General features: G+C 49.9%; 2 protein-coding genes and 1 long non-coding RNA gene across 3 annotated transcripts; 2 read left to right on the top strand and 1 right to left on the bottom strand.

Moving 5' to 3' along the window:
- Positions 1-24: 24 nt before the first annotated feature.
- On the top strand, positions 25-3,161 carry LOC116449342 (urocortin-3-like). Its single transcript, XM_032120792.1, has 2 exons — positions 25-1,219; positions 2,238-3,161. The coding sequence occupies exons 1-2, from the start codon at positions 1,217-1,219 to the stop codon at positions 2,697-2,699; spliced, it is 465 nt and encodes a 154-aa protein (XP_031976683.1). The 5' UTR covers positions 25-1,216; the 3' UTR covers positions 2,700-3,161.
- Positions 3,162-4,493: 1,332 nt separating this feature from the next.
- Positions 4,494-23,650, top strand: COPG1 (COPI coat complex subunit gamma 1). Its single transcript, XM_032120793.1, has 24 exons — positions 4,494-4,679; positions 7,187-7,239; positions 8,025-8,105; positions 8,203-8,274; positions 9,077-9,156; positions 10,043-10,118; positions 10,275-10,367; positions 10,692-10,778; positions 10,922-11,079; positions 11,679-11,812; positions 12,378-12,445; positions 13,168-13,356; positions 13,810-13,905; positions 15,261-15,504; positions 15,876-15,951; positions 16,251-16,354; positions 16,463-16,588; positions 16,966-17,034; positions 17,392-17,534; positions 18,984-19,155; positions 20,109-20,206; positions 21,518-21,656; positions 22,584-22,682; positions 23,265-23,650. Exons 1-24 carry the CDS (start codon positions 4,643-4,645, stop codon positions 23,393-23,395), a joined length of 2,625 nt encoding a protein of 874 aa, XP_031976684.1. The 5' UTR covers positions 4,494-4,642; the 3' UTR covers positions 23,396-23,650.
- Positions 21,774-23,265, bottom strand: LOC116449346. Its single transcript, XR_004242351.1, has 2 exons — positions 23,177-23,265; positions 21,774-21,987 (listed from the first exon to the last, which is right to left on the bottom strand). It is a non-coding gene; the product is annotated as an uncharacterized LOC116449346 (long non-coding RNA).
- Positions 23,651-23,715: the final 65 nt, after the last annotated feature.

Here is a 23,715-nt window from a genome sequence, read left to right as displayed (position 1 = left end):
TCCTGCTCACCCCAGCTGGGCTGCCCTTTCCAGCTGCCCACTGTTCCTCACCCCTTCCAGGGAATCCAGTGCCCCATCCCCATGCCTAGCACGTGCCCAGCTGACACAAGCCAGGCCATGAGCCCCTGTCCAGGCCCTGACGTGTCAGCACGTGGGTCTGTGGTGCTGCATGATGTAATGTGTGAATCAGTGCTGCCAGCTAATTTTGGCTACTGGGTGTGAGTTCCTGGCTGTCCCTGGGAGAAGGAACAGAGCTGGCATTATTTCCGTTCCCTGCCATCCCGGGGAGGGTGGCATAGGATAGGTCACCCTGTGGCCACAGGGGTGGGCAGACCCCCAGCGGTCTGAACCCTGGGCACCCTGACTCCTGGCCTTGGCCAGCCCACGGGGCTGAGTGCCCACAACTCATCTCATGCAGGTGCTCACCCAGCCTGAGAGCCTTGGGATGCTCCCACAGTCCCTAAGGGGGGAACTTTTGGTCAAAACCCTTGTATATGGGGCTCACCCCACAGCATGGCCTACAGGCTGCTACCCACCTTGGGCAGCTGGCAGAGGGGCTGGGCCAGGCTGGACTGGTGCAGGTGCCTGCAAACCAGTGGTGTTCCAGTTGGACTGCCTTAAGGTGAGCTGCAAGCCACTGGTGTCCTGCAAACCAGCAGCCAAAGCAATGCTTGGGTTTGGCACAGCAGGGAGGTGACATGTCTCTAGATATGTCCTCCATGTGACCAGGGAGTCTGTCAGGACACTCTGCCAAACTGGTACCAGGAGATGTTTGGGGGCCGTGTGAGGCACAATGCCCAGAGAGCTGCCCATGGTTACTGGCCAGCAGCAATATGCTTGTTCTCTCCCTTCCTTGAGTAATTACCCAGGAGCAGGGAGGCCTAATTAGACAGAGAAAAAACATCTTGCAAGTCAGACATGAAACAATTGCATCTGAGCTGTCCCAGGTTCCCGCAATCCCCTCCAAATGCAGCTGGTAGAGCTGCAAGGGGGCACACGCCAACCCACATCCCAGGATGACTTCATCTCCTATTTGGCAAAATATATTAAAAGCATTTCCACCCCTCCGTCACCGTCACCCCCTCTGCGGGTCAGAGGTGGAGCTGGGACAGGATAAGAGCCAGGGCTTGTCAGAGAGCAGAGCAAATCCCCAGCTTGTGGTCCCTGCACCCCAGGAGCACTGCCTGAACATCGAGGAGACGAGGACCTGCTGCAAATGGTGAGGCTGTGCCCTCGGCAGTGCTTTTTAGGGGCTTTTAGCTGGGAAATGGGTTGCGGGGGGTTGGATGCTTTTCATTCCCCACTTCCCAGCAGGTTAACCGCCTCTGGCTGCCTACTCTGGTACTTTCCAGAGGGTTCCACCCCAGAGATATGTTGCAGGAGGTTGGTTTCACTGCTCTGCTTCCAGCTGGACAAACCCTGCTGGGTGACTGATTTTGGGGAGAGGCAGCCATACAGCAGGATTTGTGCAGCAGTGCCCCTGCACCAGCTCTGACCCTGACCCATATCCCAGCACCCTGACCCCCACCCTGTGGCACAGCACCCTGCAATCCCTGGGGCCCTCCCTGCATCAGGGTGAGGGATGGGGTGGAGAAAGTGGCTGAGGCTTGACACAACTCAGCACGTGTGGCCAGACTCCTGCCCTTGTCACCCCATTGCGATCAATATGCTGCATATTTTAGGCCAAATGGCTCGTGTCCCTCCTTGGTGGGTGACTTTTGCCCCAGAGAGCCCAGCAACACTGCGATGAATGACATCTGCCAGGGAAGGTGTGGGAGGAACAAAGCCCCACATCCCGCCCAGCCCTGAAACCCCAGGCACGTTACATTTCCCTGGCCAAAGGGCAGGAATGGGTTGGGGAGCAGCCACAGTGCCCAAGCAGACACCCTCTGGATCAGGATTGGCTCCTCCTCTGGGTGACAGAGGAAGGGGGTGAAATTGAGGGCACAGCCAGCATCTGGCATGGGGCTGTATGAAAGGACAAGGACACCCAGGTGATTTGCTTCCCACGTCCCCTTCAGCCTCCACAAAACTCCCCATCCTGTTCAAGAGGATTAAAATCAAGGTGGAATAATGAAGGGTTCCTGAAAAGAAGGTGAAGCCCCACCAGCTGGTGCAGGGAGTGGAGGGGTTCTGTGGGTGACACGCTGGTGGGGACATGTCCTGCCTGGGGGGCTGTGGGGCCATGGCAGGGTGAGGGGGGTGATGCTCAGCGCCAAGCCACGTGCTCCCTACAGGCACTCCCAGCCACGCTGCAAGGCAGGATGCTGCTCATCTTCCTGGTGGTCCTCGGGGCACCAACGAGAGCCTGGAAGGGAACGAGCCATGAGCAGCTCCCGCCGGGACCCCAAGCCGTGGATGGAGGGAAGCTGATGAGGCAGGAAACCACCAGCGATAACAAGATGCTGCCAGGTCTCCCTAAAATGAGGAGGGGCAACGATGGCTCTGGGGAAGGGTCTCATCCAGACAAAGCCAGCCTGCCACTGCTAGAGGGATCAGAAAGACAAGCACTGCCCTGGCCAATGAGCCCAGCCACCAAGAGAGCTGCTCCCAGGAAAAAGGGGAGGAAGGTGTCCCTGTCCCTCGATGTCCACACTCACTTACGGAAAATCCTGCTCGACCTGGCCAGAGAGAAGGAGCTGCAGGCCAAGGCAGCTGCCAATGCCGAGCTGATGGCCCGCCTTGGGCGCAGGAGATAAACTGTCCTGGCTGGGACACAGCTGGGCTAGAGAGGGCAGGGGGCTGCCCGGGGCACAGGCAGAGGGAAGCGTGGAGCGGCATCGGTGTGTCCACAGGGGGCTGTGGACATGGCAGCTCATTCCCCCGGTCTTGGAGCTCATGGCACAAGCAGCAGCCACGGGAGGATTTGGTTTAATAACCATCACCTCAGCACCACTGGAGAAGACAGAGCTGGGTTTACCTTGGCCAGTGCTGCTGGAGCACAGCTGTTCCCAGCCCCAGGCACTACAGGGATTTTTATGCTTGGCTTTGCTCCCTGCTCATCCACCACTGAGATGTCTCCAAAGGGGCTGCATCCAGCCAGGCAGCTTTTCCTGTGTGCTGCTTCTCTCTGGGTGACCGGAGTACCCAAAATCCTCCACAAAGCTTGGCCAAGCCTCAAAGCCGGAGTTTTGCGTGAGCGTGCACAATAAAATGCAGCATCAAACACAACTTGTTGTGCTTTATATAGGTTCTGCACCCCTTTATACTCCCATTTTATGTTCCCTTTCCCCAGAGATGCTGTGAGGGCATGTTCTGGGCGGGGGTCAGCATAGGAGGTCATTAAATTCCAAACGAGGGATGTCAGAACTTGCACCGACAGCGGAGCCAGCCCCTGGCCCAGGGAGCCCACAGCAGCTCTGGGCCAACAGGGACACGGTGTTGTGCCACCGGAGCTGCTGCTTTCAGCACAGCTGGGAGATAAGAGCAGTGCAGAGCAGAGTGTGGCCGCCCCGTGCAAAGTACAGGGTGGTGCGAGCGAGGCAGAGGCCGGGGGACGCCTGCAAAGGGGCCACTGGAGCTGGTGGGGGACACAGCCATGCTCTTTGAAGAGTACTTGATGCAGGGTGAGTGAGCCCTTTCGGCTTGGAGTGGGCACTGGCTTTGGGAAAGGGGCAGAAGCAACTGGGGTGACCCCACGTTCCATGGGAGGGACAGATTTCAGGAAGGGATGTGCCAGCAGATGGTGGGTTGGGGTGAGGTGGTAAGGTGGGTAACAGGTCCTTTGCCATCTCTGCCTGACCTGAGGCTCAGGTGACACCCAGGCAGCGCTGGCCCCTTCAGACACCCCCCTGCACCCACTGGGTGTGTGCTGTGGGGCTGAGCCTGGAGTTTGTGGTCCAGGGTACAGACAGGGTACCAGGAGCAGTGGGAACAGGGGTCACAAGAGGACCTGCCAGAGATGGTGCATCCAAGTGGGACACTCCAGAGCAGGCAGCCTGGGTGACAACTGTCCACCACAAGAAGGGGGTTCTCCCCTGCCACCCCCACTTGTCCCTGGGACGCTGAGGATCTCCTCCTTTCCATGTCCTACCCCAGTGTCCCATCTGTCGTCCCCGAGGCCCAGTGTGCCCCCATACTTCAGCGTCCTCTACCCCTAGCGTCCCTTCACCTCCCCAGCGCCCTTCCCCTGCCCAGCTCAGGGATCCCAGTGCCACCCCCCATCACCAGTGTTTCCCCTGGTACCAGTGCCTCCTGCCCCAGGCCCAGTGCCCTCCCCACCCCAGTGTCTCCAGTAGTGTCCCAGTGCCCTCCCCACCCCAGTGTCTCCAGTAGTGTCCCAGTGTCCCCTCCAGCCCCAGTGTCCCCAGAGCAGGCCCCGTCCCAGACCCCTCCGGTCTGACCCCAGCCCCGCCCCTCCGCCAATCAGGCCGCGCCATTGCCGATTGGCCCCGCCCCCTGCCTGTCAGTCACGGCCCCGCGCCACGCCCTGCGCTACGTCCGGGGGGCGGCCCCGCGCCTGCGCAGTGCGGCGGCCGCGGTGACAGTGACAGGCTGGCAGGAAAGGGCGGGGGCAGGAAGGGGCGGGGGCGGTGCCGGGATCGGGATCGGGACCAGGACCAGGATTGGGACCGGGATCTAGACTGGGACTGCCACTGCCACCGGACGGGAGGGCCGCAGCGACAGGCCGCTCGGCAGCACCATGCTGAAGAAGTTCGACAAGAAGGACGAGGAGTCGGGTGAGGGGAGGCCGGGGGCGCTGTGAGGGAAGAGACCCCTCTGTGGGTTCGGAGCGGATTGGTGAGGGGGGACTCCTTCGTGGCTACGGGGGGAGCGGTGAGGGGGGACTCCCCTTTGGAAATGAGGGCAGCTGTGAAGGGGGAACCTCTCCTGTGGGTATGAGGGCAGATGTGAGGGGGGGGACCCCCGAGGGAGCTGTGAGGGGAGGCTCGGTGCCAGCTTGGCAGCGGGGGCTGGCTAGTGAGCACAGAGCGCAGTGGGAAGCACTGTGGGAGCACTGTGGAAGCGCTGTGGGAGCATTAGAGCAGTGTGCTGCCGCCTTCTCACAGCTGCACCCAGAGGCTAAACTGCTGGCATCGGCACACCACACCGAGGTTGCCTGCCACATCACCAGGTGCAGAGCCTGAGACTAAATATTGACCATATTAGCCCTGTTCACTGTTGCCCAGCTCTCAAACCAGGTGCTAAAGCCAGGTGGAATCCAATTCATCGTTTCTGGCCCTTTTTCTGACACATGTGGTCTGCTCTTCCAACACGATCACTGCTACTTTCAGTGGATCAGAAAATCTGAGAGCACCAAGTAAACACAAAGTGATTGCCCAACTTTTCAAAACTTTAGGCTGGTTAGTAAGGAAGAGGTTGATATTTTATGTGGTGTGTAATTCAGATGGAAGTGATGCTTCATAAGACAGTGTTTCACGGTTGAGCCTTGTGGTATCTTTTTCATCTTCCTATGAAACTTTCTATACATCTTGCTCTGCATAACAAATCAGTGTGTCCTGAAGCAAATTGATTCAGCTTAAATCTTGGTGATTGTTCTGTGTGACTGTGCTTGCTTTTTATCTTAATGTGCATTAAATGCTTTGCCCTTGTTTCCCTTGTCCAAAGCCTCCAGTGACGTCTTGATAAGCAGAGAATTTAGTGAGGCAGCTGTTGGAAGGGAATTGCTCTTGGCTTTAATTTTGGGGGCTGTTCTTCATTTGCACCTGCCACACCCATCGAGATATTGATGTTACCTATGGCTAGGAGATGCAAGTATCCAGTTAATTGGCTTCTGTGTCTTTGCTTTCCACAGATGGTTTAGCTAGCCCTGGATGAGCTGCTCCCCGCTCCCTTTGACATATTATTTTGAGCACAAAATGATGTTTCTCTACAAATCAGAATAAATTGTTAGGTATCCAGTATTAGGAGCTTTATGAACACACAACCTCTGCTCTCCCTACATCTTCCCTCTCTGTGGAAGGAAACTTTGACGCAGGGTGCTGTGAGGACTGAGACCCCATGTACAATGTATTGCAAGATCCTGTGTGCTGTGAAACATAAAGAGGTGATGCTGTGTTGTTCATGGCTGATTTAAGGATTGTAGACATGCTGGACCACGGGAATATTGGGATGGTTTTTTGGGGCACATTCACATGCTTATACTAGAACTGGTTCATACTCATACTAAAAATATTTTTGCTCTTTCTCCTTGTTTTCTTTACCTCTTCAATCTCACATAAGTGTCTGTGCTTTGTTCAGCCACCTGCTGCCTTTGTAAACTTCTCCTGAGCCAGAGGAGGGCAGTTTATGAACCAGGAAGGAGCCAGAGTGCAGATGTGTTTGCTTGTGTATGTAAGGCTTACTCTAGAAAGGGCTCCTGGCATCAGCCTAGGGTGCTTCAAGCTTGGGTCAGGTCAGATTTGGGCCCAGGAGATGTTCTCTCTAGTGGATCAGGCTTTGGAACAAACACTGAAACAACCCTGGAAAAGGCTGCATTTTGTCCCAGGGCCAGGCTGAACATAGGTACTAATTAAAACCTGCTTATCAATAACTAGGAGCTTTTGAAAAGCTGCAGCTCACAAATGCTTGGGAGGCAATCTAATAGAGACCATGCAGAATGATAGTGCTTTTCCCTCTGATTATTTCATCCTTAATTGCCAGGGGTTTAATTATTTAGTGTAATTTACTTTGTTAAGTGGAACAATGAGAGCCAATTGTGTCAACAGTCAACAACACAATTGTGTCCAGCCTATCTAGTCTGCTGTCTTGTACTCTTAATTAGTGATAGAGCCAAAAATACTTTACTGGTGGATTCTTGATTGGTTTATATGCGAGGGATAAAACACTCCTGATTCACCAGTCTGGCAAGCAATACCTCTTTCTGTCTAAGCCTGTCCTATTGATGCTCTAACTGCCAGCAAGCTCCCAGCCCAGGGGTGGAAATAGGTCTTTGGGGATACAGTGGAGCACAGTTATTTTACAGATAATCAGTCTACCTCAGCTCACAGTCAGTTACTTCTGGAGGGGATGACAAATTGAAGAATGTACTGTCTGTTCTGCCTTCCCTGACTGCCCTGAGGACATCCAGTTAATAACTTCAAAGAGGGTGCTCTGATTGCTTGGTGTTCATGAAAAAAAAATCGCCCCAAAATGCTCAGACTGTTTTTAAAGTATGGGCATGGTTAAAAAGTTGCTTTCCCATGGCACTATCCCTGGAGAGATTTTTACTCTCTTTGTTTTGCAGGTGGGAATTCCAACCCATTCCAGCACCTGGAGAAGAGTGCAGTTTTGCAAGAGGTAAATCTTCCAACCATGTCCTCTGTGTACCCCACTCTGGATGGAGTCTTTCCCTCTCTTGATCAGGTCACTGGAGAACTTTAGCAAGGAAATGAGGGTTTGTTACAGTCCTGCTTGCTCTGAAAGAAATGGACAGCAGTTCTTATTTTATTTTTGGACATATGAAGGGAGAAGGTTGAAATGGTCTCTGTAACAAATTAAAGACTGTGAACTATAAATAAAAGGAATAAAAATATCTGGGAATCACCTTGAACCAGGAAGATTGGGAAATTGGCCTTGGACACCCCAAATGTCTTGTGGATGACAAAATTAATGAGAGGGGTGCGAGTGGTTATTAAATAGTCTCTGAATTTTCTCTGAAGAAATGCCATTCTTTTCAAGAGCAGGTGAACATCTCAATCCCCAGCCCCTGTTGTTTCAGCATTCTCTGTTTGCTTGTGAGGTTGGGAATGGTGTTGGCTCCTGTAGCCTTGGCAAGCTCAAGTTCATCTGTTGGAAGAGTGGTGCTTTAGCTAGCACACAATCCAGACCTGTGTGAGTGAAAGTGTGATGAGAATTTGGCCTTTAACCTTTATTGCTCTTGGATTTGTAATCCCAGACTACAAAACCAGCTGTTTAAAGGGGCCTGTGTTTAACAGAAATTAAGGGAAAATCTGATCCAAAGTCATTGAAGATCTTGCCATACCTCACTCAAAAAGTGTTGTTTCTATCATTGGCCAAGACCAGGCAGGACAGTGTTTGCAAGGGGGTGTTGGTGTCAGTCCTTGTCTGTGCTTTGTTTCCAGGCTCGAGTGTTTAATGAGACTCCCATAAACCCACGAAAATGTGCTCATATCCTCACCAAGATCCTGTACCTCATAAACCAGGTAAGAGAGAGAAAATGTACATCTATACAGACATGTGCATCAGGCCCAAAGCTGGTTGTGGTAATTGGGATTTCCTTTCTTCTTTCCAAACAACCAGGGGGAGCACCTTGGTGTCATGGAAGCTACCGAGTCCTTCTTTGCTATGACCAAGCTTTTTCAGTCCAATGATGTAAGTCTGCCTTTTGTTTTCTTTATTTACCTGGTAGGACAGGTTGTCCCTTGAGATAATGCATTTTTATACAATCAACTTTTCTGTCCTGTCTGAAGCTACCTGATCTGAGTAGGAAGAGTAGGGTGAAAGTTTAGAAATGGTGATCAGCTTCCTAGCCCTTCCCAGATCTTGTAGCAGCTTAACTGAAGTGTGCTGTGCTCTTGAGGCAAGATTCCTCCCTCTGAATTGTTGTTTAACTCTTGAGATTGTGGTACACTGGTGGAATTTACTGTGCTTTGTCCCCAGCATTAAAAGAGCCTGCTGAGAGTCAACAATTGTGTGTCCTGGAGGAGGCTGGGAGTTAGTGCCTACCCACAGCAGTAGCACTGTCATTAGTTGTCCCCCAAACTGCAAGGCATTAAAATCATGAGACCAGTGTAGAAATCCCCAGACTCAGGAATATAAATTGTTGGCTTTCTTGCTTTTGAAGCAACACAAGGCTTTCAACCAGGAAACCAGCAAATGGTTTCAAGGTTTTTTCCTTGTTCATGTGAATGACAAGAGGAAGATGAAACTGTAGATCCAGCTAAATCTGGTATTTCTATGGCCTCACCCTAAGACTGAGGGATTTAGAAGAGGAAGAGGTGTTTTGTTAATCAATATGGATTTTGTACATCTTTTACACTCGGGGAGTGGGGCTCTCTGAAGGTATCAGGCTCTTGTGATCTTCACAATAAAATTATGTAAGCAGGGAAAACTGAGATCCTTTCCTATCTGGGATCATCTCAGCTGATGCAGTTCTTGCTTTTTTTCTTGCCAGCCAACTCTTCGCAGGATGTGTTACCTGACTATCAAAGAGATGTCTTCTATTGCAGAAGATGTGATCATTGTTACTAGCAGGTCAGTCACTTCACTTTTATTGCTGTAATACTGACATGCCCTCCAGTAATGTCTGTCCAGCGTCTTGAAGATAACTGTAGTCCCTAAGCAGGGTGATGATAGGGAATGCCCTTGGTGAGGAAAAAGTTTTCCTTTATAAAAGACCATTAAAATACAGACACTGAACTCATAGTGATGTATGTAAAATGAGCTGTGTCCCCATATGCCATGCCCATGGGTGTTTGGAATGTCTCTTGGTCACATGATATGGTAGCACTGCTGTTCTTTCCCCTTTTGCACAGGCTTTTTCATTAACTCCTGACTGAATGCCTTGAAACTTTTTGAAGAATTCTGGCACAAACCTCAAGGCTTTCAACAGGTAGACAAGGATTTACTGCTCCTGTAGCAGCACAGAATACGACCTCACCAGGGAACAAAATTCCCTCTGTGAGTCATTCCTGAATTGCTGATCATCCCAGTGAAATGCCCTGCCAGGCAGTCAGGAGCCTGAGGGCACAGGGTCTGTGAAGGGCTGAGGCAGAAGCCAGTCTCAAGTGCTGTGATATGATGAACTCCCGGCCCTTCGCAGATGGTCTCACACTGAGCAGGACCCTGGGAAAAGGGCAGGAATGAGTGTTCAGTAAGAAAGACAAATGCCTCAGGGGTGTGTGTATGCTCCAGACTCACTTGGTGAACAGGAGCTGATGCAACTTGTTGATGGGCTTGGGACCTGAGTACTGATCTTTTCCTCCGGCCTTCCCACCCCAGTGGGATTTCCCTGAGACCTGCAGCTGCCTGCTTGGCATTCAGCTGTGATGCTGGCTGCCTGCTGCTCTGTGTGCACTGTGTGTGTGCTTGAGAGCTGCTGGCTCAGGAGTGCAGTATTGAGAGTTTCCTGTTTTCCCAGCTTAACCAAAGACATGACTGGGAAGGATGACAATTACCGAGGCCCTGCTGTGAGAGCACTCTGTCAGATCACTGATGTAAGTGCTGCTTTTCCTGTGGGGTAGCTCTCTGCCCTTCACTTTTTCCTACTTTACCCCATCCCACATTCTACTCTGCATTTCATGCCTTTGCATCTCCCCTTTCACACTCCTAACAGCTTTCCCATATCAGCTGTTGTTTCCCTCTCCCTGCAGAGTACCATGTTGCAGGCCATTGAGCGCTATATGAAGCAGGCGATTGTTGACAAAGTGCCAAGTGTGTCCAGCTCTGCTCTTGTGTCTTCCTTGGTATGTACTCCCTGAAGCACGGGCCTGAGGGACAGTCAAGCAGGGAAGCAGTCATCTGTGGTGGGACTGGACATCTTGGGAGTTTCAGGGTTTTGTTACTATTCCTGTCTTTGTTAACTGGTGCTCACTTTGCAAGAGATCATCAGCCTCCTGAGGCTGCAGCTGTAATGGCCAGGTCTCTGCATGCTGATCCCTTGTTCTTCTATAAGTTGCTGCTGCCAGCACACTCATGGGGAAGGCTGATTGCTTCTTAACATAAGCTGAAATTCCCAAAGCTTCCTCCATCCTTATCTCATGGGTTGTTGTGGCTTCATCTCCTTTCAGCACTTGCTGAAGACCAGTTATGATGTGGTAAAGCGCTGGGTGAACGAGGCTCAGGAGGCAGCTTCCAGTGACAATATCATGGTGCAGGTAGGACACCCACTGCCACCAGGGGAATAGCCAGCAGCAGCTGGGCATGGAGCAAATTGCTGGAGCACCAGGCACCTCTGGGTGACAGGACAAAAGGGAGAAGAACCCACCATGAGTTTGTGACGTTTTCTTTCCCTGCACAGTATCATGCTCTGGGCTTGCTGTACCATGTGCGGAAGAACGACCGCCTGGCAGTCAACAAGATGCTCAGCAAGTTCACACGCCACGGTCTCAAGTCCCCATTTGCCTACTGCTTGATGATCCGAATAGCCAGCAAGCTGCTGGAGGAGGAGGCTGGCAGGTGAGCAGGCTCCTTTGCCCTGCTGAAAGAATTTCCTGGTCCTGCTTCCATCTCCTCTTGCAGGCTCACTTGTCATCTCATTATTTCTGTCTTTGAAGAGCAGCATGCACCTTCTACCCTCTTATTGTTGGGTAAAAGCAGAGAAAATACAGAATGTCTTCGTGGTTGTTTTGAGATGGCTTCTGTGAGTCTTGCTTGCACATCAAATACTATCTTGTTTCTCTGGACTGTTCTGCATAGCTGTTCTTTGTTCTACTTCATTTTCTCTGTCTTCTGTAATTGCTTATCCACCTGGTATGCAGTGTGGCTTCCTGGTAGATAAGGGTTGTGGTGTGTACAGTCATTTCTCACTGTGTGAGAGTTGAGGGAGATTCCCTTTAGCCTGTAAGGCAGAGGGTGTCTTCTCAGAAGGCAGCCTGACTTTCAAGCATGCTGGAAGTACAGTATAATGACCAGTGCAAAATCTGGGGACAGAGTGAGTTTATGGCTGCTTTTACCTTTCCATGGGCTATGGGACCTGCCCATTTCTGCTGCTGAATTCTTAATTTCTGTTAGTACCTTTGCTTTAATTCAATCTTGTGGGGTCTTCTGTCCCTTAGCCGCGATAGCCCCCTGTTTGATTTCATTGAGAGCTGCCTAAGAAACAAGCACGAGATGGTGGTGTATGAAGCTGCATCTGCCATCGTTAACCTGCCCAACTGCACTGCCAAGGAGTTGGCTCCGGCTGTCTCGGGTAAGTGGGGTGCTCATGGTCATGGTGAGGGAATGATGAGCCTCCAGTGGTGACACCTGCTGATTGTCCTAAGAAACATGTATAGTTTCAGGCTTGTTGTGCTGCTGTATCCTTTTTTGCTTTATGCTGCTGCTGAGAGCCTGTGGTGTGTGTGAATAGCTTTGTTCTTGTAAAGGTATTTCCTGGTGTGTTCAAGTGTGGGTTACTTCATGGGTCAGTTCTGGAAAAGGAGCAGCGTTTGCATGAAATGGAGAACAGCAGTTCAAATTGACTTAATAGGAAAGATGACAAGGTGATGAATTTGGCTTTCACAGGCAGCAAAGTATAGCAGCACTGTGGAAGAAGAGGGAGGTGGGTAAGAGTTAGTTGTCAGCAGGGATGTGACAAAGGCAAAGGGGACAAGAAGAAGGGAGGAATCTGTTAAAGGTACAGCTGCTTCTTAAGCATGTTTCTAGTTACCTTATGCTTGCAGCTATCTCTTCACTGAGGCTCTTGCTTTAGATATGAAATGCTTCTCAATAATAGAGTGCCTAAACATGTCTTTGTTGGTTTTCCCACCTTGCAGTTCTGCAGTTGTTCTGCAGCTCCCCGAAAGCAGCACTAAGATATGCAGCCGTCCGTACCCTCAACAAGGTAGGAGCCAGTCTCTTGGGAGCTCCAATAGTGTCTCATATGCAGGGAGGTGCAGACTTCAGCAGCAGGGGGTCAGATTATGTGATGATTTTGTGTGAATAACCTCTTCCTTGTGCTACAACCTTATATTTCATTGCTTGCTGCTTGGAATAAAACCTCAAAGAACACTCTATAGAAGGAAAAAAAAACCCTGATAATTTTCACTGGTCTCTTAGAATGTCACTGGTCTTAGTGCTACTGCGTTCCCTTCTGAGCTTCCCATGGTGAGGAAGCTCCTTGTAAAACAGGGATCAAACCTTGATGATGCTTCTTGCCACTCCATGGCAGTCTTCGTTCCAGCTTTTCCCTTCCGCTTATAAACTCTACAAAAGGAAAAGAGAGAATGGCAGTGTCTGGTAACTGTTGTGCTTCCACCCATGGAGCTGTTTTGCACAGCTAGTCTGGCTGAATTTTTGTTGGGAGTTCATAGCTTGCTTTTCTTACTATATAGAGTTAAAAATAGTAGAAGATTGTTTATTACTACTGCTTTTCTTCCAGCAAGGGGTGCAATTCTGCAGGAAACAAGAGCTTGTTACCTTAACTCCAGATTAGCTGTTTGTCTGAGATGTCCCTCATCTACAGTCTATACCACTTACTTCGATGGGAAGGAGTGAGTTTTGCTGGGTTTTGCCAGCTGGGCCTTTTGCATCTGTTGGATTTTCATTCTTCCTTCACTGCTGCAGGTGGCCATGAAGCACCCATCTGCTGTGACTGCCTGTAACCTGGACCTGGAGAACCTTGTGACAGACTCCAACCGCAGCATAGCCACTCTGGCCATCACCACACTGCTGAAAACTGGCAGTGAGAGCAGCATTGACCGGCTCATGAAGCAGATCTCCTCTTTCATGTCAGAAATCTCAGATGAGTTCAAAGTAAGTAAGTGGGAGGAGAAGGAACACCCAGATTCCTGAAGAAACCTCATAGTCTATGTCCATGTTTGTGTGTGTGCTCTAAACCTGCATGGAGCTGCTTCCAGAAGCAGCAGAATATTTGCAGGGAAGAGAAAGAATCTGAGGTTTTCTGCCTAAGCCATGCCTCAGTCCTACAGCTCCAAAGTCACATGCTCTCTTCTGGGGAGATGCCTTCTGAGATCAAATCTCCTTCTTTCCAGTGGGTGTGGGCTTTCTTTAGGGGCTGGCCAGTGCAGAAAGATCAGTCTCCCCCAGTTCCTAGGCTTGTACCTCCTGGAACTGCATTTGTTGAGTAAGTAATGACAAAAACATGATTTCTGGACTAGGGAGACCAGAATAAAATTAATACAATTTGTCTATTTTTTCCTGCCTGGTGGAACAGAATTGTTTTTTACTTGCCCCCTTTTCCTGCAGGTGGTCGTGGTGCAGGCAATCAATGCTCTGTGTCAGAAGTACCCTCGCAAACATGCTGTCCTCATGAACTTCCTCTTCACTATGCTTCGGGAGGAGGTAAGTTTGCACCACAGCTATGTGTGCCTTGCTTGTGTGCATGAACAGTACTCCCTGTGAGTGTCAAGCTTTTCCTGATAAGGCTGTGCAGTGAAAGCCTCTCTCGAAAAGGTTTGCAGTCTAACTGCAGAAATGCCCAGCTGTGCACAATAGTTATAAGCATACTGCTAGGCGTATTTTTAGTGTGGTTTTCATTCTGTGATTTTTTTTCTGGGGGTTTATTAACTCTCCAAGCAAATGCAGGCAACAGCAGATCTGTTGGCAGTCTGTGTGTGTTTCACATTTGAACCAGCTTTCTTTTATCCTTTGACAGCAAATTCCAAGAAGTTTCGATAACAACCTCTTTATTGATGACAGGGGACCACTTTTGTTCTGGTGTCTGTGCTGTGGCAGTGAAGGGATCACGAGTACCTACAACCATTCTCTGCATTCAGTCAGACATAAATTGCAGAAAGACAGCTTTACAGAGTTTGCCGAGGCTGTTTCTAAAAGAGCAAACATGCCTGCAGCACAGCTGGCACCACTGCTTGCTGACATCACTTTCTGCCAATTACAGCCTCTCAGCTGGGAACAAACCAGAGCATCTCATTTTCCTCCTGTGAAAAATGGACCATTCTCGTTTCCCAGATTTTCTGTGGGTGGATGGTATCATTTTGAATGTGGTTTTGTACTTCAAACCATTCTGTTTTAAAGCTTTTTAAATCTGAAGTAGCTCCAGAAAGAGCCAAATGCCCAACACTCTGCATGTAATTGGCAGAGGGTAGCGTGCAGTTTAATCCCCTGGTGTGTATTGAGGACGTTAGTAAATAATGTCTGAAGATAACCAAGCATTACTGGCATATCAGGTTGTGTCTGTACCTGGGGAGGTATTGATTGCCTATCACCCCACACTAATGGAGCTATTTGCTGCGTCCTGCTGTGACAGATATGATCCTTCATATTTTTCTCTTGTGATTCATCCTCAGATGTCTAGTGCTAAAGGGGAGAGGGCTGGGCTTTTTCTCCTCCCATATGGCTGTTTTTAAGCACTAATTCTAGCAGCAGAGGATTCTGATGGAGATAAAAGCCCTTCAGACAGATGAATTCTTTTACTCTTGGGTTAGGACTTGGGTTTTTTTCTTCAGTGCAGCCATTCTGAAGGGAGCTGGCAAGAGAGCTTGAATATTAGCTGGCCCTCTGGGTGTAAAGAGGGTCAAAAGTGAGGGCAGAATTACTGCCCTCCTCCTTTCAAACACACATTAAAAAGCACTGAGTGTGAATGACCTTTTCAAAGGAATGTTTTTCCTGTCTGGCTAGCTCAGAGTCTCTAAAATACTTTGAGATTTCCAGCTGAGCAGTTCCCTTTTGCTCCTCAGGGCGGCTTTGAATACAAGAGAGCCATTGTGGACTGCATCATCAGCATTATTGAGGAGAACTCAGAGAGCAAAGAGACAGGCCTGTCTCACCTCTGCGAATTCATCGAGGACTGCGAGTTCACTGTGCTGGCCACCCGGATCCTCCACCTCTTGGGGCAGGAAGGGCCCAAAACCAACAACCCCTCCAAATACATTCGCTTCATCTACAACAGGGTCGTTCTGGAGCATGAAGAAGTCCGGGCAGGTAAGTGACAGACCTGGGAAGCTCTCTGCTCTTGGACAGATCTTCAGGGAGCCATAGTGTATGAATGCCTCTGCTTTTGAGGGCTGTGATTCCCTCTAGGCCTGAGCAGATCATTTTACACAGCAAAGATCCTGCAGTAGTGTTGATGGAAGAGGTGGCCTGTGGCTGAGAAATGGGAAGGGATATGCACTGGCTCTGAAACTAGACAGAGGTTTGCAGGCACTTCACTGTAATACCCCTGCTTCTTTCTAGTCAGTTTTACTAATGTACACAGTTTACTGATGTAGCATCTCTGACATGGCATTTGATCAAGGCCAAGAAATGGAGCAAACTTCAGCTTATTTCTTTGCTTTCTAATTCTTCTGCTACAGGTGCTGTAAGTGCCCTGGCCAAGTTTGGAGCTCAGAATGAGGAGATGTTACCCAGTATCTTGGTGTTACTTAAAAGGTCAGTTGTGCCTCAGAGTTTTCCAACATTCTAGGTGAAAAAACCTGTTTGTTTGAGAGCTTGTCTAGTCTCTTCTAGCTGTGGGTCTGAGAAGGTGCAGGGGGTACCCGTGGTCCTGTGATAGGATCACCACTGCATTCAGCACCACAAAGTGGACAGAAGCCATGTGTGGCAGAGTACTACTTTTCTATTACAATTACTAGGAGATTGCTGGATCTCCCCAATGGCATGTTTTTTCTGGCGCTGTGATGTGTCTTAGTCATGTGGATTCTGAACAAAGTTTTCCACTTTCCTCTCAGGTGTGTGATGGATGATGACAATGAAGTGAGAGACAGAGCCACCTTCTACCTAAATGTTCTGGAGCAGAAGCAGAAGGCCCTCAATGCTGGCTACATCCTGAATGGTACTGTAGGAAGGCCTTAAAACAAGTCTGTGCCTCTTTCCTGCTTGAACAAGAGACTAAAGACCTGGCATTGTTGTGGTTTTGGTGACCTGTCCCTTCTGTCCCCAGGGTTGACGGTGTCCATCCCTGGCCTGGAGAGGGCTCTGCATCAGTACACCCTGGAGCCTTCTGAGAAACCCTTTGACTTGAAATCTGTTCCTTTGGCAACAGCTCCTATCATTGAGCAAAGAGCAGGTGAGGAACCGGGTCCCCTGAATGCTAGTGATTCCCTGCTTTGGGCTTGCTGGGAATTGCTGAGCTCCATCCTATTTGAATTTTGTGAGATTGCTTCTTCTGGAAAGACTAAGGCCTGCAAATCTGGTTGCTCCCACATTAATATTTCAGTTTAGTGCAACTACTAATAATAGTAATAGTTGGCAATCCTCACTGGAGCTGCTGCAGTTCTAAAGCTGCTTAGGAAGCCAAATACGGGTGTCTAGTCAATATCGAATGAAAAATGAGCTCCCTTCCTTTCCTTAATCAAATCCCTCTCCAGACACTGATCTGTCTTCTGATTTAGTAATTTCTTACTCTTCTCCTTCAAATCTTTGGGGTTTTGTTTTTGTTTGCAGAAAATGCCCCCATTGCTGTAGTGAAACAGCCAGAGAAGGTGGCAGCAACACGGCAAGAAATATTCCAAGGTAAACTGATGCAAGGCCACTCCTCTGTCCATGTGTGAGAACTCTGTAGCCAGTCTCCTGCTGAGCCTGCCTTAGCCCCTCTGGCTTCTTCTCACCTTCTTGCAGGGGCTCCCAACTTAAGGTCAACTGTTCACTCCTGGAGGGTGGGGGTGCCTGCACTCATCTTTTTTCTGTCTTGCAGTAGATGTGAGCAAAGGATGACTCTTTTTAATTTTAAAAGACTCTAGGGAATGTTGATGGGTATTTGATGGATAGTTCCTTGCTGTAGCAGCTTCTGGCAGCTGAAACAAGGGGTTTGAAACTGCTAACACGTCCTTGTGTCTTGAGGAAGGCAGTAATTTGTGTCCTCTATTTCAGAGCAACTGGGGGCCATCCCAGAGTTTCGGGAGCTGGGCCCACTCTTCAAGTCTTCCCCAGAGCCTGTGGCCCTGACAGAGCTGGAGACAGAGTATGTGGTTCGTTGCACCAAGCACACCTTTGTCAACCACATGGTGTTCCAGGTGGGTAGCTATGGGGTATGGTGCTGAAGACTCTTAAAAAATAAGCTCCTGACTGGCTGAAAGCTTCATTGTGAAGACATATCTCAGGGATATCATAGAATCCTAGAATGGCCTGAGTTAGAAGTAACTTTAAAGATAATATAGTTCCAACCCCCCTGCCATGGACAGGGACACCTTTCACTAGACCGGGTTTCTCAGAACTCCATCCAACCTGCCCTTGAACACTTCCAGAGATGCAGCACCCACAGCCTGTGTTCAAAGCATGACACTGCAATGAGTAGTCCTTAGTTTCTTATCCATGGCAGTAGAACCCCAAAGAAAATTAATAAGGGTGGGAGGGGGTATGTCTGAGCAATGCTTACAGGTACAGTCAAATCCAACAAGCACTAGATGGGGCTGTTCTCACGGAGCAGTTGGCAAGGGGATCTGTGTTGTTTCCTCAGAGTCCCCAAGCACGTGGTTTGGGCATGAAAGAGTGAAGTGACTGCATCTGAGAAGCTGAAAAGGGTACCCAGGAAAGGGATCCAGTGGGGGAGGGCTCTTCACCCGCTATGTTTTGTTCTAGCCTGTAGCACAGGTGCTTTCTTCTGTACATCCTGGCCTTGGCTGTACCACCCTGCTGCTGTGTGTGAGATGTTAGGACTGATGTGCCAGTCCCCCTTGCCTGTACCTCAGGGAGTCGAGGCACAGCGAGTCCTTTGCTAGCTTTGTGTTTTGTCTTTAGCCAGCTCCTTCCTCAAAGCTCAGAACTGCTTACACAGCCCTCACAGGGATTGACCTTTGCTTCTGTTGTCCATCCACCAGATGCAATTGTATGAGCTTAAGAGACTTGGCATTGCAGCTGGAACGAAGTCTAATCAGCAAGTTTAGACTTGTTGAAAACATCAAGCTTGCTGAAACTTGCTCAAGCTGCCCCTAGTTTTAGCCATGCAAAGGATCATCTTTTATCTTCTGTGAAGGCACTGTGTCCCTGTAGCTTCAAGTGGGATGATGTAGGCAACACAGTACTTGCATTTCCATAGAGCAAAGAATTAACCCAGGAATGACTGTCCAGGACATTGGAGCAAAAAGTTCCATACTAACTGGTGAACTGAAACAGGCAGAAGCTGACACATCCCTGCCCTCACTGAATTTGTGGTCCTGCTTGGATTGCAGAGGGCAGGCCTTGGATTGGTGTTTGTTTTAAGTCTTGTTTCCTTAAAAAAAAAGTTTGCTGGAGCACTGAACTCACCAGCAGGGTTTTAGTTTCTCCCTTAAAGCATTTAAATGAGCACTTTTTAGTCAAGTTGCTCTGTAATGAGCCAGCTGATAGCGAGGTGCACCATGAAAACATAGAGAGCTGGGGGTTCATGGGCTGACACCAGACTCCCACTGTGCCTAAGCTAAGTCTGATCTTCGGTGCGTAGTGAGCAGCTTCAAGCTGTTGCTGCTTTCCCCTTTCCTGTTTAGTTTGACTGCACGAACACCCTGAATGATCAGATCCTGGAGAATGTTACAGTGCAGATGGAGCCAACAGAGGGATATGAGGTCATTGGCTACGTACCTGCCAAAACCCTGGTGTACAACCAGCCAGGTACCTGCTACACACTGGTGGCACTGTCTGAAGAGGATCCAACAGCAGGTAAACAGTCTGCACTCTTTCTTACTGTATTGCTTATCCCCACACATTCTACCTTGCATCCCAGCCAGATATTTATAGCCTGTGTGTGGGTGCAGCCCTGAGTGATGCTGAGCATGACTTGTCTTTGCTGTTTTGGGGGCTGTCAAGCCTTCCTTCTCCTCTGCTGGTTCCCTTGTGCTGTAGTACTGCCAAGTCGGGCTGTGAGAGCTGGCAGATTAGTTGTCTTTCATGCATCCTGGCATGTCCTTCAGCCTTTCTTTGTGTTAGACATGGGGAGGTTGGCGCTTGTAAAGTGCTGAGAGTGCCCAGATGCTCTGAGTAGCAAAGGGGTGTTTCAGACAAACCGCTAGAATTTCAGTGATGTCTGTTTGAACTGAACATCCCCCTCCCTGTTTGCCACTATCCAGAACATGAACCAGGCTTTACCTATGCTTTGGTCTCCCTGGTTTGTGCTCTGGAACTGTTCTCCTGCTGTGTTGCTGCTTTCACTCAACAGTACCCATCTTCGAGGGATGAGTCATCGCTTCCTCTCTCAGCTGAGTGGTATTAAAGAGCTGCAGGATTTCAGTGCGAGGGGCTTTCATTTCAGAGGCGCTTGAACAGATCCCTAGATACGGGCATTGCCTCTTCACAAGGTGCTGGTGGGACACGTTTAGTTAGTATTCCCAACACAATGTGAAGTTCATTAGTAATAGCACTTGATCTGAGGATTATGGTCTTGGACAACCATCATGAGCCTGTCTTTATCACTGTTTGCTTAATATTATAAATAAATAGCTTGTCCTTGAGAGACAGAAACTGTTGGAGAGCTCTCTCTAGGTCAGTGGCTAAGCCTGTGCTGCTGACAGTGACTGGGAGAGCCTGGCTTCCCCAAACCTCCCAGCCCCATTTTACCTCAGGGAAGTGTGGATATGGTGGTAATGTGAGCTTTGCCTTTACTTTCTTGTCTCCAGTGGCCTGCACATTCAGCTGCATGATGAAGTTCACTGTCAAAGACTGTGATCCCAACACGGGTGAGACGGATGACGAGGGTTACGAAGATGAGTATGTGGTAAGGAGCTGGGCGTGTGCCTGATCATGGAAACTGCTGTCATTTTGTGGGGTTTTGTGATCTGAACTCGGATCCCTGCAAGCAGTGATGTGACCACTGACACTAAAGTGGGCAGCATCACGTAGAGGGAGCTCTTGCTGTCTCTGGTGCAGATGGGAGTTTGCTGAGCTTGCTTTGTCTCATTTGGAGTATTATCCTGTTGCACTGTAGCTGGACACCTGACTGTGCAGGATATGTATGTTTTGGGAGGCCATGGTGCAACCTCCAGGTTTGGCTGACTGTGCCCTATGGGCTCCAGCAATGGCACACTCAGGGTTGTGGAGACAGAGGGCTGTTGGGCATCTTTTGTTCTGTGAGTTGCTCCTGTGGTGGTGTGGTTAATTGCCTAGAAGCTTGCCTGGCCCAGGAAAGTTGCCATCCTTGTTCTTACTCTGGGGGAGGTGGAGCTCTTCCCTCCCCAGCACTGACACTGCTGAAAGCAGCAGTGCTGCAGAAGCACCTCTCTTCCTTGGAGAGGAAGGGATGTTGTTCACAGCCTCAGCTTGGCCTGTTAGCTCCAGAGACTGTTTTCTATGCATTGCCTGTCACTGCTGTGAATCTGATTAGAGGCGCTGCTGTGCAGTGAGTCACTGTCTTCCCAGAAGGAGTGGGGATGGTTTTTCTCAATGGAACATGCAAGGTTAACCCTTCTCTCAGCTTCCTACCAGTCACCAAGGCAATTGAGTGATACTTAAACAAACTCTTCAATGTGTTTCAGCTAGAATCAGGAGGAGATTCTTTCCTGCAGCAGTTGTTGGAATGAATGCAGGCTGGTGTCCTGCAGGGCACTGCCTGCCCTTCATTACACACCCTGGAGGGACAAGCCTGCTTCTGCCTTGCACAGGTGCAGTCACAGCAGCAGCTCAGCTACCCTGGTGCCAGTGTTAGGTGATCACACACATGTGACAGTGTCTCACTTTACCAGCCTACAAAATGATAAGCCAGAAAGACAATACATGCATTCCAGGGAAGCAAATGCTCAAGCAGCTATTTCTAAGCTTTTGTTTTTCCCTCTGTTTTGGCCATTTGTCCAGTGCTTTGATCTTTGTCAGGCCAAGGGCTGTGCTCAAAGCAGGAACCTGGTTTGTAAGCCCTGGAAATGGCATCACGGTGCCTTTCTCAGGCCTAGCAGTTGCTCAGTAACAAACCAGAAGTGGAAGTGGAGGCAATCTCCTGCATCCACCTGATCTCAGGGAATCCAGTCTAAAGTTCACTCTGGGGATAACAGGGTTAAGAACAACCACATTTCACTTTAACCTCTTCTACCACCAGCTTGAAGACCTGGAGGTAACAGTGGCTGATCACATCCAGCGAGTTCTGAAGCCAAACTTTGGAGCAGCCTGGGATGAAGTGGGTGATGAGTTTGAAAAGGAAGAGACCTTTACTTTATCTGCTATTAAAACCCTTGAAGGTAAGGAAGGGTGTGTGAGCACAGCAGAGCTCTTATTTTCCCTCCAGCAGACAGAGTCCAGAGGCCCAGTCTGGGTCACTTTAGATGTGTCACAGAAAGGCTAATGGGGCAAAACCCTTCACAAGCTTTACACCACAGCTGTTAAATAGGGAGCTACAGTAACTGTGATAAGTTAGTTCAGGTTTCAAAAAAGCAAATGAGTGTTTTGGGACCAGTGGAGACCAGGCGGGATTGTGGAGGCAAGAGAGTATCTTGGTTTGCTCTTGCACTTTACCCTTCCAAGCAGACAGACCATAGTTCAGTTATGAACTCCCACCATTCTTCTTGAGGCCTGTAAGAAAAAATGAAAACAGCAGAAGACATGAGGTTGGTGGGCAGGCTGGTTGGGGTAAGCTCTCTTCTCTTTCATCATGTATTAAAGTGTCCTTCTATTTTTACTCAGAAGCCTCAAAACTCAGTTCTTTTGATGCCTTAACAGGGTGTCCTTGTCCTGTAGCCATCTCTGTGTTCCCTTGAACAGCCCCTTGGGGTTTGAAATACTCTCCTTGAGGCCTTTCCATATTTCTCCTGAAGACCTGTGTCTCCTCCAAGACATGTCCTTCCTTTGCATGTCCCCAGAGAAGCGAGCAGGCTGTCAGGGCTGTGCAGTAAGTGCAGCCAGCTGCACTCTCCTTCTGCCCTTGCCTGACTCGTTCCCCCTCTTCTTTCTGTTGCACATTTGCTACATCAGATAACAGAACTCTCCCACGGTGGTGGGGGTTTTTGTGTGTTGTCTTTGCATCCTTGTGGCCTCCAAAACCATGATTCTGGACAAGGAACATAAACTCTAACTTGTAGGAAGGGCTTGAGTCTCCTTTAGGTGCTCTTTATGTGCCCCAGTTAAGATATCTGTGACACAGAGCCCATTTTATTTATTTTTTCAAACAGAGGCAGTGAGCAATATTGTGAAGTTCCTGGGGATGCAGCCCTGTGAGCGGTCAGATAAAGTGCCAGATAACAAGAACTCTCACACACTGTACCTCGCAGGTGAGCTGTGGGGTGAGGATCTGCGTGAGGAGCAACTCTGGGAGGTTGCACAGAGCTGCCTGTTGAAAATCAGGGCAGGAGTTTCTGATGGAGCCCACTGTGCTCTGGGTTGGATTTTGAGGCTTGTTCCTGCCATGATTTCTGTCTCTGCGGTGCAGAGCAACTGGTCTTGGGATCAGGGAGGGTGCTGTGGTGGGGATATTGGGATCAGCCCCGGGCTCAGCTGGGTGGAATTTGCTGTCTTCGGGATTTGTGGCACCTGCTTTGGAGCAAGCTTGGTGTGGGAAAGACAGCAGCCTTACACAGCAGATGAGTACCAGAGCTCTTAGACATGTCTGGATCTCTTCTCACCTGGAGTTTATTGTACGCTTTGCTTTCATGAGTTTTACAGTAGCAGGAGTCCCAGGTATGTTACAATGAATGGGAACTGAGCTGCTTTAGGGTCTCCCCTGGCCCAGTACTAGGATCTGCCAGACTACCTGTGGGAAACCTACCTGTGCCAAGCAGTAGTGTTCATCTTCAGACTGGCAGAGGAGAGCAGCCTGCAACGTGCTCACCCCTTCCTCGCCCTCTCCTCTCCAGGTGTGTTCCGGGGTGGCCATGACCTCCTGGTGCGGTCTCGTCTTGTTCTCACTGACACGGTGACGATGCAGGTCACGGCCCGCAGCGCAGAGGAACTCCCTGTGGATGTGATCATGGCCTCCGTCGGATAAACCCCCCTTTCCAGGACTGTCCTGACTCCGAGCCCCCGCGGGCAATGCTTCTTTCTCGGGCAGCAGAATAGGGATCACGGTCACTACAGCAGCTTTTGTGTTCTCTGCAGTACAGCTGTACTTGGGGCTCTGTCTATAAAATCACCATGTTTTTAAGCTCTGGCTACGCCGCGCTTTGTCCCCCGTACCGGAGCGTCGCGGCCGCCGCTCCCTGTCCTCCTCCTGCTGTCGTTCCAATAAAGCAGTGTTGTGGCTCTTCCTGGCTGTGTCGGGGGCGGGACCGGCGTTTCCGCGGCGCGGGCCGGCCCTGCCCCCGGCCG

Source organism: Corvus moneduloides, chromosome 11 (genome assembly GCF_009650955.1).
Source record: "Corvus moneduloides isolate bCorMon1 chromosome 11, bCorMon1.pri, whole genome shotgun sequence".
Classification (NCBI taxonomy): domain Eukaryota; kingdom Metazoa; phylum Chordata; class Aves; order Passeriformes; family Corvidae; genus Corvus; species Corvus moneduloides.
Note: the sequence above shows the minus strand (reverse complement) of the source record. Positions and strands in the feature narration are given on the sequence as shown.